This window comes from Mus caroli, chromosome 11, assembly GCF_900094665.2.
Source record: "Mus caroli chromosome 11, CAROLI_EIJ_v1.1, whole genome shotgun sequence".
Taxonomy (NCBI): domain Eukaryota; kingdom Metazoa; phylum Chordata; class Mammalia; order Rodentia; family Muridae; genus Mus; species Mus caroli.
Genome location: NC_034580.1, coordinates 94,785,152 through 94,800,829, shown reverse-complemented (window position 1 = coordinate 94,800,829; position 15,678 = coordinate 94,785,152). Strand labels below are relative to the sequence as shown.

The following is a 15,678-nucleotide window of genomic DNA, read 5'->3' as shown; positions in this document are numbered from 1 at the left end:
AAAAAAAAAAAAAAAAAAAAAAAAGAAAAGAAAAGGAAAAGAACAGAGCAGCACGAGAAGCCCACCAGTTTACTTATAGGTTTGAAGATAGCCCAGTGGCTAGATTACCTACCTGATTAAATGTGGGAGGTGGGGGAGGACCAGGCGGGGGCGGAGGGGGAGGAGGAATTGGCATTCTTGCCCTGCTCCAGTTGGCACCGTTGTCTCTCCGTCTTTATTTGCCGCTTTAGGTCATTCATATACCTGTAAACAAAGCCAAAATTCTAAAAAACAGCTTTATAATTAGAGGCTCTGCGTGCCCAGGAAGTCTAGGATTGGACAGGGACCAGAGATCTTGGGCATTTCACCCCCTACTTAAACGCTCCTCACAGCCTTCTTTGATAAACCATTCTGTTCTGCGGTACTGGGACCCAAACCCAGGGCGGGCCTCACCACGGATCTCTATTCCCAGCCCAACTAAAAACAACAACAACAAAAAAAAACGAAACAACAAAAACACCTCTATTTTCAGAAGTTTTAGGCTCACAGCAGAACAGAGCAAGAAGCACCAAGAGTTTCTATGTAACTCTGTCTATGTCTGCATCTCACCACAGTGTGTTTGACTTGGGGTCCTACAGTATGAGGTACTACAGTATGAGGTCCTACAGTATGAGGTCCTACAGTATGAGGTCCTACAGTATGAGGTCCTACAGAATGGGGTCCTACAGTATGGGGTCCTACAGTATGAGGTCCTACAGTATGAGGTCCTACAGTATGAGGTCCTACAGTATGAGGTCATACAGTATGAGTATGCTTTTTAACTCTGTAAGAAGCTTCAAAGCTAGACCAATTTGGGGTTCGCATCAGCAATGAAGAATTCCTGTTGCTCCACATCTCTGCCAGCACTTGGTGCTATCAGTTTGGATCTTGGCCACTCTAGTAATCATGTACTGTTTTAGTTTGCAATCTTGCTTTAATTTGCAATTCCCAAGGAGCCTGGTGTTGATCTTGTTTTCATAAGCCTACCTGCCATTGTGTATCCTGTTGGCTGAGGTATCTAAGTCCTCTGACTTGGGGGATGGTGGTGTTAGGGCTTGAAAGAATGGTGAGCCATAGGTTCTACGAACGAGCCATTCAGAATCCTAGCCTTCTTTTTTTTTAATTAGACTTTTCATTTTACTGTTGGTTTAAAAGCTCTTGTGTCTCTAATGAAATATTTTCTTCCAGTTCGTGGCTTGCCTTCTCATTCTCATTGTTTTTTACAGCCTTTTAAGAACATAAAATCTCTGGCAGTAGTGGTACACGCCTTTAGTCTCATCATTCAGGAGGCAGAGGTCAAGGCAGACCTGGTCTACAAAAGCCAGTCTCAGGATAGCCAGGGCTACAGAGAAAAATCCTGACTTGGAAAACATGTATGTATGTGTGTATGTATGTATGTTTTCATATATATATAGGATATATATTCTCCTCTCTATATGCACATATGTACAAACACACACTTATAAAGTCATTCTCCATTTCAGAGGCATTCAAGAACAAGCTGTAGACCAGATTTGACTCACAGGCCACAGTTCACCTGTACCTTGGAATAGTCACACCCATGGGACTTGATTAGAGAATAAATACCACATGAGAAATTAGCTACACACTTGGGGCACAAAACACTTAGCATTTGAAACCTACAGCTATCTGCCCATTACAGCTTGCTTGAGTTCATATAGGATTGAACCAACGGACGGAAGACAGACTGACTTAAGTCATTATACTAGCTAAAGATAAAACAGAGAGCTCAAGAACACTAAGTCCTCCAAAGTCTGGTCCCAAGAAAATCTCTTTTCTTGATCTCCAAACATAGAAGCCAGAATAACACGGGCACAACGAATACAAACTCAGATAGGAAAGCTATAAAATAAAGGGCTGGAGAGATGGCTCAGCACTCAAGAGCACTTGCTGCTCTTGTAGCTCCCATACCAGTCTGCTCACAACAACCTGTGACGCCAGTTCCAGGGGATCCAATGCACTCTGTGACCTCCATGGGAACCCACCCACATGCAGCACACAGACACACAGAAATAAAAGCAAAAATAAATCTTAAAAAAGAAAAAAGAAAGAAAGAAAGAAAGAAAGAAAAGAAAAATAAAATAAGGTCAATTAGTCAGTCCACAGAGGAGCATCCTCTAAATAAAGCAACCAATGTGCTTAGGGCACAGGGAGATTTGCAGTAGTCCACAGTACAGATGGGAGACCACGTGTACTAAGCCAAGCCTAAAAAAGTCAAGCTAGCATGGCTAGCCACAGGAAAGGCTAGTTTTGAACTCCTTATAGGGATATCTGTAATCCACTGTGAATAGTCTCTCAATGTCCTGCACTGAAGATAGAAAAGAAGAGCTATCCTAAAGGTTCTCTAGACCAGGAACTGCTGCAGGAAAATAGAACTGATCAGAAACTTGACTGACAAGTCTCCAACTCCAACTCATACCACCGTGATGGCCAGAGACAAGGAGACAAAGATCTGAACAGTACCTGGATGGGCATTCTCAGGCGTCTGAGGCCTACATTCTCTCTGAAGCAGAGCAGTGGGGTGGTGAGATGGCTGAAGAATAGGGCATTTGCCTCTAAACCTGGCAGGCTCTGCTCAATCCTTAAGACCACCACGGGGGGGGGGGGGGGGGGGGGGGGGCGGGTTGTAGAGAAGACTCCAACTAGCTATCCTCTAACTTCCACATACATCTAGGCAGGGACTATGGCTGGAGATAGCTTGGTTGGTAATGTGCATAGAGTCCCATCCCCAGAACCAACATTAAAAAAGCTGCGTGTGCTGGGTGATGCTGGTGTATTAATGGTGGTGTATACCTTTATTCCCAGCACTCAGAAAGCAGAGGCAGGCAGAAGGCTCTCTGACTTTGAGGCCAACCTGGTCTACAGAGCAAGTTCTAGTACAGCCAGGGATACACAAAGAAACCGTGTCAAAAACACAAAACCAAGAAGCTGGGTATGATAATGAATACTTACAGTCCTGGTGCAGAGGGACAAGACAGGAAAAGCCAGCCTAGGCTTTGACAAGTTCCAGGCCAATGAGAGACTGTCTCAACATAAGGTGGGACAGCATTCTCAAGGACATTTGAATCGAGACAGACAGACAGACACACACACACACACAAGCTAGCTCCCCTCCAAGGGAAATACCACTCAGCTTCTGGTTCCAGTCGTGTCTCACTGTGTCCCTAAGTTGAATGTTGTCCTCTCCCTTTACTGAGATCTAACCCCCCTTTTTTTTCTCAATGTAATAATTAAAATTTATAATAAATAAATAAATAAAAAGTAATAAATACAAAGTACTGGGTCTTTGGAACCTTTTCACCTCCCACACACACCTCAGATAAACAAACCCTTAAAATGCAAGATCTATCCCTTCAGTCCAGAGGTTTTCAACCTGAGTTGTGACACTTTTGGGGACTGCACACCAGATATCCTGCATATCAGATATTTACATTACAAATCACAGCAGCACCAAAATTATAGTTAGGACGTAGCAATGAAATAATTGTGTGGTTGGGGGTCACCAGAACATGAGAAACTGTATTAAACCGTTATTAGGAAGGTTGAGGACCACTGCACCAAATTTTTTTTAAATCAAAATATGCCAGGAGGAGCAATGTCCAATACCTGTGGTCCCAGCTACTCATGCAGCTGAGGTCGGAAGATCACCTAACCCTAGAAGGTCAAGACCACCCTGGGCAGGACTGCATCCTACTCAATGCCCCCAAACAGATGCCTAGCTTCACTAAAATACTAATCAAAGTGGCAAATCTGCCGGGCGTGGTGGCGCACGCCTTTAATCCCAGCACTCAGGAGGCAGAGGCAGGTGGATTTCTGAGTTCGAGGCCAGCCTGGTCTACAAAGTGAGTTCCAGGACAGCCAGGGCTATACAGAGAAACCCTGTCTCGAAAAAAATGGCAAATCTCCGTATGTAGAAACCCTATCACCAAGGGGACACATTTAAAATAGATTTAAGGGGCCGGGAGTGGTGGCACACACCTTTAATCCCAGCACTCGGGAGGCAGAGGCAGGCGGATTTCTGAGTTCAAGGCCAGCCTGGTCTTCAAAGTGAATTCCAGGACAGCCAGGGCTATTACAGAGAAACCCTCTCTCGAAAAAAACAAAAAACAAAAAACAAATAGATTTAAGGGGTCATTCTCCAAATCCAGAGGTGTCCTTCTCTAGCCAATATGCCAATAGCACCAAAAGTCAAAATGGAGCAAGAGCTCGGCACAGTGGTGCACGCCTTTAATCTTAGCACTTGGAAAGCAGAGGCAGGCAGATTTCTGAGTTCGAGGCCAGCCTGATCTACAAAGTGAGTTCTAGGACAGCCAGGGCTACACAGAGAAACCCTCTCTCAAAAAAAAAAAAAAAAAAAAAAAAGGAGCAAGAGCACCTGACTCTCAGCCAATCAGGAGGACAGTTAGCTCACTAATGCCACAGGCAAAACACAAGCTCTTACTGTAAGGAAGATGCAGACTTAGGCACTACTGGGATGCCTTCTAGGATTAAAAGTCACCACTTCCCTTTAATATGGCTCCTAAAAAAAAATAAAGGCCTGATATGGTGGCATGTAACTCAAAGCAGAGTCAGGTGGATTTCTAGGTTTGAGGCCAGCCTGCTCTGAAAAGCAACTCAGGCCCACCAAGGCTGAAGAGTGAAAGCATGTCTCAAATACAAACAGACCGGGCTGGCGAGATGGCTCAGCGGTTAAGAGCACTGACTGCTCTTCCAGAGGTCCTGAGTTCAATTCCCAGCAACCACATGGTGGCTCACAGCCATCTGTAATGGGATCAGATGCCATCTTCCGGTGTGTCTGAAGACAGCTACAGTGTACTCATATACATAATCACACACAGAGAAAACAACAACAAAATAACCAAAATAACCTAAAACACCACCACCACAAGCGAGCTGGAAGAGGGGGGAGTTCCTCACCACAGTGGTGCAATGGCACCCAGTATTCAGAACAGAGAACCTCACTCAGCACAGGAAGAGCAGGAGCTGCCCCAGCGGGCAGGCACACCTGTCCAGGAGACTACCTGTCAACAGGAACAGGTTCCTGGGCTCGCTGGGAACTGATGCCCAGAGGATGAAGCGCTTGCGTCCTGTGGTCTGGGTCAGACGGGTGAAGGCGCCCACCAGAGCATCTCTAGTGTCTCTAAACTCAAGGCAGCCGTCAAGAGCAACTTTCAGGTCTTACCTACTGTCCCTCACTACTCCTTTACAGGGTCACAGAGTACAGAGCTCTCATCTCTCAACAGAAAAGGCAGCAATGCTTTTCTGATACTCAGCTCAGTCAAAATGTCTGACAGATTTCTATTACCTGCAGAGATGGAGTTAAAATGCCAAGGTGATTTTGAAAAGGGGTATGTGCCATGTGGGTGCTGGGAATTGAACTTGAGTCCTCTGGAAGCACAGAGCTCCTAATTGCTGAGCCATCTCCCCAGCCCGGCCTTAGGTTTTCTAAAACAGATAATGTACGGGCAGGGTTTTCATCGTTGTTGATTTGTTTTTAAGCAAAGTTCTAGACAGACTTTCATCTCAGGACTCAAGAGATAGAGACGAATGAACAAACTTCTGTGAGTTTCAGGCCAGCTCAATCTACACAAGTTCTAGGCCAACCAGTGCTACCTAGAGAAGACTCTTAAAAAAAACAATAGATGGATAAATTTACCGATTCTCACATAACTGAGGCTAGCTCTGAACTCTCTATGCAGCCAAGAATGACCCTGAATTCTTGACCCTCCTACCTCTGCCTCCTGAATGCTGGGGTTACAGGTACACAGCACAGCTGGCACCAGTATTCTGATCAGTGATTCTTCGCTGTTGTAAGGAGCACAAAAGCTGGGCATGTAGCACTCCTCTAACTCCAGCACATGGAGGCTGAGGCAGACAGCGGGTGTGTGTGTGTGTGTGAGAGACAGCTTGCTAAAACTTATAAAAGCATTTATAAAGGGTAGGATGGAGATGGGCTCAGGAGATAGCTCAGGAGGTAAAAGTATTTGCCACCCAAGCCTAACAATCTGAGTTCAGTTCGTAACCCAGAGTAGAAAGAGGGGAATGACTCCCTAGAGTTGCCCTCTTGGCTCCCCATGTATGTCTGCTTGCACACTACACACGCACTCCTACATAAAATCAAAATAAATTAAAATTTTAGAAGAGCGAGGGTCTAGAGGTGTGGTTCAGTGGTAGAGTATGCGCAAAGCCTTGGGCTAATTCCTCAGCAGAGAATAAATACATAAAGCATAGAGCTGTGTCTATAAAGATGCTCATCAGAGAATGCGAATGCACTCACTGCCAGAGTCAACCAGCCTGGCCTAACTAACAGACCAGGGATTTCCCAGAACTGGCCACTATGGTGTTACACTCAGCCTCTGAAACATTAACTACAAATATTACATAGCTCCTGACTCCAGGCAATGGACAGCATCCAAGGAGTAGCTGGCTGCAAACACATTTCCAGATGTTCGTTCTGCTGGCTAGCAGTAAAGGGCAGAGCAGTTTTTCTATGAATCTACTATATAAAAGGAGATGCACGGGTGCCCTTCACATACCATGGCTAAAAACAAACTTCAAAGCCAGGCTTGGTGGCACTCAGGAAACAAAGGCAGAAGGACTGGGAATTTGAGAGCAGCTGAGGTTACATGAGACCCTGACTCCAAAACCAAAGCACAATTTCAAAATCTCAGTGCAATACCAACTCCAAAAGGATGCTGTGGGAATCCACGGCAGATGAGTTACGCGTGCTTTCAACGATGGCAGCCGTTTCCCACTTCACCAGAGACATTAACATAGCCCTGAATTTTGACAGTTATATAATAGAGTAGCTCAATGTTCATAATTAATATTTCCTCCCCACCCACATACCCCAGCATCCAGGGAGCTTAAGAGATACTAGCGAGAAAAATGGAGTCACACAGCTCAAATGTATTACCACCAGCCAGCTTGAATACTATGGAAGGTCAAGATTTAGGATACAGACTGACTCAGCTCCTTTACTAAGAATTACTTGAATAAATTCCTCAACATGGGGTTAGGGGAGACACTCTAGGGTAGAGAGTAGTTCGTCAGATAAAAGTCTAAAAGTCCAAAGCTGGGCAGACTGAAACTATCTGAATTTAATACAGGAGTTGGCCCCAGAGATGTAAGAGAGCACCTAGGTTTACAAAGAACTGGCGCACGCCTTTAATCCCAGCACTCGGGAGGCAGAGGCAGGCAGATTTATGAGTTCGAGGCCAGCCTGGTCTACAGAGTGAGTTCCAGGACAACCAGGACTACACAAAGAAACCCTGTCTCAAAAAACAAAAACAAAAACAAAAACAAAACAAAACAAACAAAAATCCACAATAAAAGGGGATTTACTTGCTAAAGGTACCAACCAAAAATCAAAACTACCAGGCTGAAATACAGCTCAGTTGCAGAGAACATGCTTAGCAAATGCAAGGCCCTAGGTTTAATACCTAGCATTAAATTAATCAAAAACAACAAAGAAAATGAGACAAAGCTGGGCATGGTGGAGCACACCTTTAGTCCCAGCACTTGGGAGGCAGAGACAGGCGGATTTCTGAGTTTGAGGCCAGACTGGTCTACAAAGTGAGTTCCAGGACAGCCAGGGCTACACAGAGAAACCCTGTCTCGAAAACAAACAAACAAACAAACAAACAAAAACAAAAAAAGGGGTGGGGTGGGGATTTGGCTCAGTAGTAGAGCACTTGCTAGCAAGTGCAAGGCCCTGGGTTCGGTCTCAGCTCTGGAACAAACAAACAAACAAACAAACAAATATTTAAAATAAAAAATAAAAAAAAAAAAGAAAATGAGGCAAGAGATCACAGAGAGAGAGGGGCTGACAAACTGCAACCCAGGAGCGCAGGTACACTGCTGATCACTAACTACACAGAGAGGAAAAGGCTCAACACTTGGCAGTGGATTCCCAAGGAAGAGATTTACAAAGGGCTCACAAATACCGAGTTCCTGGAACCTAAGGAAGACAGGTACAGGAGGCTGAGAGTCTGTAAGAACCAGATCCCTCCTTCCCTCCACCATCGCTGAACCACAGACCCGTAACTAAGGGCCAGCCAGTCACGCCTAAGGACAAGAGGGCAGAATGGACACAGGGGCGTTAGGGCAGCCAGGAGACTTGGTGGGTAAAGGTCCTTACAGACACAGAACAGATCCAGTTCTATTCTGGGGACACGTGGTTTGAGGAAAGAACTGACTCTACCTCTGACTTCCATACTCCGGCATTTAGGCACATAAATGTATGTATGAGCACATAAGCATGTACACACACATACACACAGACTAAAGCAATAAAGTAAGAACAAATTTTAAGTGACAAAATACTGATGAAGAAATGGCTGCACTGGTGGCACAGGCCTGTTATCCCAGCACTCGGGAGGCTGAGGTAGAAGGATCACGAATTTGAAGTCAACTGGGGCTACACAGCAAGATCGCTCTCAAAACACAAAAACAAAACAAACAGTAATAACAGGGTTAGAGAGATGGCTCAGCAGTTAAGAACACTCGATGCTTTCCCAAAGGACCCAGGCCTGCTTGCCAGCACTCACACGGCCACTTACAACTGTCCTTAACTCTAGCTTTACAGAGTTAGAGCCCGCTTCTGGACTAAACAGACACCAGGCACACACACGGCACAAAACACATGCAAGCAAAACTCCCACACATAAAATAAAAAATTTAGAAAATTAACAAAATTTAAAATAGCTTTTAAACATTTTCCTTGTTCTTACTTTTTTTAATGTATTTATTTTATGTATATGAGTACACTGTAGCTGTCCTCAGACACACCAGAAGATGGCGTCAGATTTCATTATAGAGAGTTGTGAGCCACCATGTGGTTACTGGGAATTGAACTCATGACCTAAAATATCTTTTAAAAAGAAAAGAAAAAACTTCGAAAAAGCAGTAGGTAAATACACAGGAAATACTGAAGGCTGAGCTGGCTCTGCAGCAGCCCAACGGGAACTGTCCAGAGTTAAGTAGCAGGCTAAGCGAGGAGAAGCTTGCCAGGCTCTAGGACTGCACGCACCATCAGAAGGCAGAGTCGGGTGGATCTCTGTGGTTTTGAGGCCAGTCTGGTNTACANAATNTAGANAAACCTTNTNTCAAAAAAAAAAAAAAAAAAAAAAAAAAAGGTCGGGATTGGGGTGGAGGTGAGGGTGAGCTTTACCTCCTATAATACAGATTCAGAATACACATGTCATAAAAATTAAGATATGGAGTATAATGCCAGGCATGGTGGCACGAGACTTAATCCCAGCACTCAGAGACAAAAGGCAAGCAGATCTGTGAGTTCCTAGCCAGCCTGATCTATCTACAGAGAGCTCCAGACCAAGCCATTATATAGTGAGATTCTGTGTCAAAAAACCAACAGTGGGGCTGGAGCGACGGCTCAGTGGTTTAGAACTCAAGGCTGGGGTACAGGCATGTGCAAGATGCCAGACTTGTTACATGGCTGCTGAGAACCAAACCTGTCCTCACGACTGCAGAGCAAGAGCTCTTAGCAGCTGAACCAACTCTGTAACCTCAACACTGGGGTTTTTTGTTTTTTTAATATCAAGCCTTGTAATATATGTTTGATGTTTTCCCCCTCTTTCTTAGAGACAGAGTTTCTCTGTGTAGCTCGGCTGTCCTGGAACCCGCTATGTCGACCAGTGGGTCTCAAACTTAGAGATCTGCCTACCTCTGCCTCCCAAGTGTTCTATTTGACTCTATAAACTATATATTCTTACTGTTTTAATAAAAAGACAAGCTGGGTGTAGTGGCTCATGCCTGTAATCTAGCTCTCAAGAGGCTGAGGCAGGAGTGCTTCCAATTCAAGGCCAGTTTGAGCTACATAATTCAATCAATCCATAGGAGATGGGGGGAGCTGGACTCGGAGGCCTGTAGGGTGTGGTGATCAACACCTATAATTCCAGTGCCTGGGAAGGAGAGGGCAGGTGTACCACAAGTTCAAGGTCTTCCCCAGTTACAAAGCAAGATCAGGACTACACACACCCCCATTTATTTACTTTTCATTTCTTTAAGTGTGCATAGGTGTGTATGTGTTCCACAGAGTGCGTGCGGGGGGAGTTCAGAGGACAACTTTATAGACTTGGCTCTCTCAGCTCACCTTCATGTGGGTTCCAGGGATTAAACTCAGGTCAGCAGGCTTACGTGACAAGTGCCTTTACTCTCTGAGCAATCTGACCAGGCCCTAATATATATGTGTGTGTGTGTGTGTGTATGTATATATGTATGTATGTATGTATGTGTATGTATGTATGTATGTATGTATGTATTTGGAGGTGGGCAGTGAGGCTTGTCTGTGCCATGGTGCACTTGTGAAGGGCAGAGGACAGAGGGTGACTTGGAGGAGTCTGGTCTCCTCTCCTGTGCAGGTCCGTGGCAGTGCTCCCTCAGGTTGTCAAGCCTGCCAGCAAATGCCTTTACCTACTGAAATGTCTCCCTAGCCCCAGCTCTCAGTTTTTTTAGTTTATTTTTTAAGATTTATCTCATTTTTAATTACCTGTGTTATGTGTGACTCTGTTTTAAAAAGAAAGGGTAGAAACAAAACTATCACATATGAATAATGAATGACGGCCAAAGGTTCAAGTCAACCCTGCACCCAGCAAGTGGATACACTAACCACACACACACACACACACACACAAGAGCCAACAAAATGGCTCCACAGATAAAGGTGCTTGCCCCTCAAGCCTGACATCCTATGTTTGATACCTAGAACCCAAGTAAAAATAGAAGAGAAGAAACAACTCCATAAATATATCCTCTGACCTCTACACAGGCACCGCGCGTGGTCCAACCCCCTGCGCATGCTCCCCAACAGTAAAGAATTAAAAGGACACTCAAGCCTTCGTCTTGCTTGAACCTCTAATGGAATCGGGCTGCCCACAGTGCCCTGGATCTCTGCCACAGACTGGGTGTAACCACACAGTGATAAGTGGCCTCGGCACCTGCTCTATCAGAGGCCAAGTATGTGAGCAACCTCCACGACACTAATAGGAATCATGACCAAACCGGGTGTGGCAACACACAGCCACAGCCCCAACCACTCAGGAGGCTGAATCAGGATATGGCTTGAGTCGGAAAATTTGGAGCCAGCGTGGGTAACACAACAGGACTCATTTCTTTAAATAAATTGTTTAAAAAGTCAAATATAACAGCAAAGGCAAACACAAGAAAGGATAAGATTGGGCACAGAGGAACATGTCTGTAATCCCAGATCTCAGAAGGCTGAGGCAGGAGGGGTCACACTGGCCCATGGCGGGACACTATTTGGAGGTATGGCCTTGTTAGAGAAAGTGTGTCACTGTGGGGTGGGCAAGGAGACTCTCCTCCTAACCATGTGGGAGCCAGTCTTCTCCTAGCTGCCTGGAAGCTAGTCTGCTCCTGGCTTCCTTTAGATGAAGATGTAGAACTCTCAGCTCCTCCAGCGCCACACCTGCCTGGGCGCTACCATGGTTGCTGCCATGTTTCCTGCCTTGATGATAATGGACTAAACCTCTGAACAGTCCAGAGTCAGCCTCAGTTAAATGTTGTCTTTAGCTGGGCAGTGGTGGCGCACGCCTTTAATCCCAGTACTTAGGAGGCAGAGGCAGGTGGATTTTTGAGTTCGAGGCCAGCCTGCTCTACAGAGGGAGTTCCAGGACAGCCAGGACTACACAGAGAAACCCTGTCTTGAAAAACAAAAAACAAACAAACAAAAGTTGTCCTTTATAAGTAACTACCTTGGTCATGATGTCTCTTTAAAGCAATGGAAACTCTAAGATACTTACTTTATCACTTTTAAGGTCTTGTTTTCTCATTCTTTTGAGACAGGGTCTCTTTATTATGTAGTCATCACTGGCCTGGCGAGCTCTGGACTCATAGAGATCACCTGTCTCCCTCCTCCAGGCTGGGATTAAGTGTCCAGTTGCCTTTCTTTCTTTTTTTAAATTTATTTATTTTATGTATGAGTACTCTATCTGCATGAAACCCGCATGCCAGAAGACGGCATTATAGATGGCTGTGAGACACCATGTGGTAGCTGGGAATTGAACTCAGGACCTCTAGAAGAGCAGCCAGTGCTCTTAACCTCTGAGTCTGAGTCTCCAACCCCCTGCCTATTTTTCATTTTCTTTCTTTCTTTCTTTTTTTTTTTTTTTTTGGTTTTTTTGAGACAGGGTTTCTCTGCGTAGCCCTGGCTGTCCTGGAAATCACTCTGTAGACCAGGCTCTATTTTTTTCTTTTAAGGGTAGCATTACAATAACCAGACCCAGAGTTCCAGGTCAGCCAGTCAAGACTACATTGTGAGTGTCTTGTCTTTAAAAAAAAAAAAAAAGAAAAGAAATCTATTACAAACAAAAAAGGCAGAGATCTACTCACTGATGGCAAAATAGGCTCTTACTGTAAGCTAGCCATATCTCTGAAAGTAGCTGCCCACCTCCATCAGAGCATCCTTCATGTGCACACCGCAAACACAAAGCAGTAAGCACATCCAGAGAAAGGAAGGAAGCCAGTGACAGACTTCACTAAGAAAAGGCCTGACAGAAACTCTAAGCCGATGCCCCATGAACTCCACACCGCAGAGGGAGAGCTGCCATGCCTCATTTGTAGTAAGTCCCAACTCACCACAGATAATCTAATGCCAGCACCATGACAGTCCTCTCACACTCTCATACCCTCGAGCCACCAGAAATGCAGCGGCCGCCGCTCGCAGAGCTGCTGGAAGCACTTGCACACCAGCGCTCCTTGATCGTCAGCGTGTTAGGGCTAAATCAAGAGTCTGCTTGAAGTTATGAAAGCAGAGCAGGCTGATCCAATTACATAAGAAAAGTACTGGGTAACACAGGGCCATCTGGGCTGTGAATGCTGGGATCTCGGAACCAAGGTCAGCAGCTTCCAATAATGCTCTCCCACTGTTAGAACGGCCCCAGATAAAGATGCCTCCATCCACTCTGGCTCAGGACACTGTTAGAACGGCCCCAGATAAAGATGCCTCCATCCACTCTGGCTCAGGACAGCCCTCCCTCAGGCACTCATTCACTTGCGTGTCCTGTGGAAAAAAACGCCCCAGATGATTGGATGATAGAACACTATTCTCACAAGCTCATATAAGAATATCTGTCTTCTCTGCTTGGCCCCGGGAAGATCCAGAAAAGCTGTCAAGATTCCCTACAACTACAGACCTTTTGTTCCCTCAATCACCAACTTAAACCCCAGCACCCCCTTAATCTAAGGACTGCTCCCCAGTAATCTTAAAACCTAGTCCAGACAACCAGGCTTAATTTACAAAACCAGGAGAAGATGAGACTAAAGGGACAGGCGTTACTGGGGGGAATTCTGGTGGAAGACAAGATCCAAAGACAAAGATGCAGGCAACTTCAGCATCCACAGCAGTAGCCAGCACTATGCAAAGAGTCCCCCCCCAACCCCGCACATTTTCTGATGCTGAGCTCAGCAGTCTCTGAAGCTCACGTGGGGGTTAGCTCAGAGGCAGGGACTTGCCTGGCCTCAAGCAGGCCCTGAGTCTGGTCTTCAGTATCACAGAAATGAACCAGTTAGCTAACTGAAGTGCCTAGAGGGTGTCACGTTCTCTTGGCCCTGACCTCTCTGCTTCTCACCTGGGCAGTATAAGGGCTTCCTTTCCACACCTTTAAATCCTCCCTCATCCTAAGGTTTCATCTTAAAAGTCAGTTCCTCCAAGTTCTCCCGACTGCCCTCTCCTCAGTCAGCTGCCTACATTGGGAACGCAGCAACAGTTAATCATGTCTTTAATGGAGGTCTTTTCTACTAGGCCATAACTGTCACAGAGGCAAAACCTCAAGCCAGTTTGCTTGGCTGTATCTCTAACACCCAGCACGGTGCTTGGCGCACATTAGGGGAAATATCCTTATTTGCCATGAACTTGAGAACTATTTCAAAGGAAACAAACCAACCAACCAACACTGAGCGTAGTAGTGGCACACACTTAATCGCCAGCCTGAGCTACAACACCCTGCCTCAAGAAACAAAGCAAGGGGCTGGAGAGACGTTTCCACTGTTAAGAGCACTTATCGAACTTCCACATGACCCAAGTCTAATCTCTACCTGCTGGCTCACAACCACCTATAACCTGCACGGAGTCTGACACCCTCCTCTCTCCTCCCCAGGCATGTGTGAGCAATCATGTACATACATGTAATTTCTTTTTAATGAGCTAAGGGTTGGGTTAGAGTTCAGTTGGTAGAAAATGAAGGAGACCGAGCAAGAAAACCTAAAATCGATTTCAAAAGCTAAGTTCACTGTGGTCATTTTTGGGAGCATACTTTGTAAAAGACTGCAAAGTTTGAGTATCAGGATAGGGTACATCTATTGCTAATGGGGAATAATGATCAAAACACATTAAACAACAAAGATGCAACCTGGCAGTGGTGCACAGGCCTTTCTAATCCTAGTGCTTAGGAGGCAGAGGCAGGGGAATCTCTGAGGCCAGCCTGGTCTACAGACTGAGTTCCAGGACAGCCAGAGAAACTCTGTCTTAAAACAACAACAACAACAAAAACAAAACACACACTCCCTTCAGCAGCACACACACTAAAATTGGATCAGGACAGAGCTTAGCATGGTCTCTGCACAAGGAGTTCATCCAAATTCATGAAGAAAAAAACCAAACCGAAACAACAAAAGATACAGGTAGTCTTAACGGGGTAGCCTCAGGCTGCAGAGAAAGATCAGCTATTGAGAGAACACACTGCTCTTGTAAGATCTGAGTTCGAGTTCCAGCACCCATGTGAGGCAGTTCCCAACCCCTGTAAAGATGGACCAGTGGCCTGGGCTGAAGGCAAGTCAAGTCAAAGGTAGGATATATATATATATATTTCCCCAAGTGCTGAGTATTCCTTGTTAGGTTAGCGTCCTACCACCGAGCTAAGCCTTGGATCTTGCTGAACAGCTCAAGCTGACCTTAAACTCAACCCTCTGTCTTTGCCCCTGGAACGCTGACACTGCAGGCAGGAGTCAACATGCTCAGCTTCATGTATCATTTGCTATTTGAATTCTCTACTACTTACTTAAATTATAAAATTTGTTATTGAACAAGGCTTCCTACAGCCTTGAACTTGCTATGTAGCTGATGATGACGGGAACTCCTGCTGCATGCACCTGTCTCTAACCTCTCAAGACAGATATTAAAACCAAGCCCCAACACAACTGGCCTAACATATACAATCTGCAGAAAAAAACAATTTCATCTTTATTTCTCATTTTAAAAAAGTGTTGTGTGTGTGTGTCTATGTGAGTGCAGGACACACATGTGGATGTCCCCAGCATTCAGGGTGTTGCTGGATCCCCTGGATTTGGAGTCAGAGGCAGTTGTGAGCCACATCTGACAGTGTTAGGAACTTGGAACCTATAAAGGGCTACAGATTAAGACCTTGTCTCAAAATTCATCAAGTGGGGGCCAGTGAGATGGCTAAACAGTGCTTGTCCCTCAACAATGCAAATGGCCTGAGTTGATCCTTGGAGCCCACATAAATGTAGGAGAAAACTGAATCTATACATTCGTCCTCCCCTTCACCCATGCAGTGGCATCCACATCCATTCTTCCTCCTCTTCCTTCTCCTCCTCCTCCTCTTCCTTCTCCTCCTCCTCCTCTTCCTTCTCCTCCTCCTCCTC

The 15,678-nt window shown here is 45.5% G+C and overlaps 1 protein-coding gene across 2 annotated transcripts in view; it reads right to left on the bottom strand.

Annotated features, from left to right (window-relative positions):
• Positions 1–15,678, bottom strand: part of Wipf2 (WAS/WASL interacting protein family member 2) — a 41,953-nt gene that overhangs the window by 20,889 nt on the left and 5,386 nt on the right. For both annotated transcript variants that reach the window (XM_029483900.1, XM_021177685.2), the window contains exon 2: positions 113–243. In XM_029483900.1, coding sequence (XP_029339760.1) covers positions 113–175 — 63 coding nt within the window. In that variant the 5' untranslated portion in view covers positions 176–243. The remainder of the gene's footprint in view (positions 1–112; positions 244–15,678) is intronic.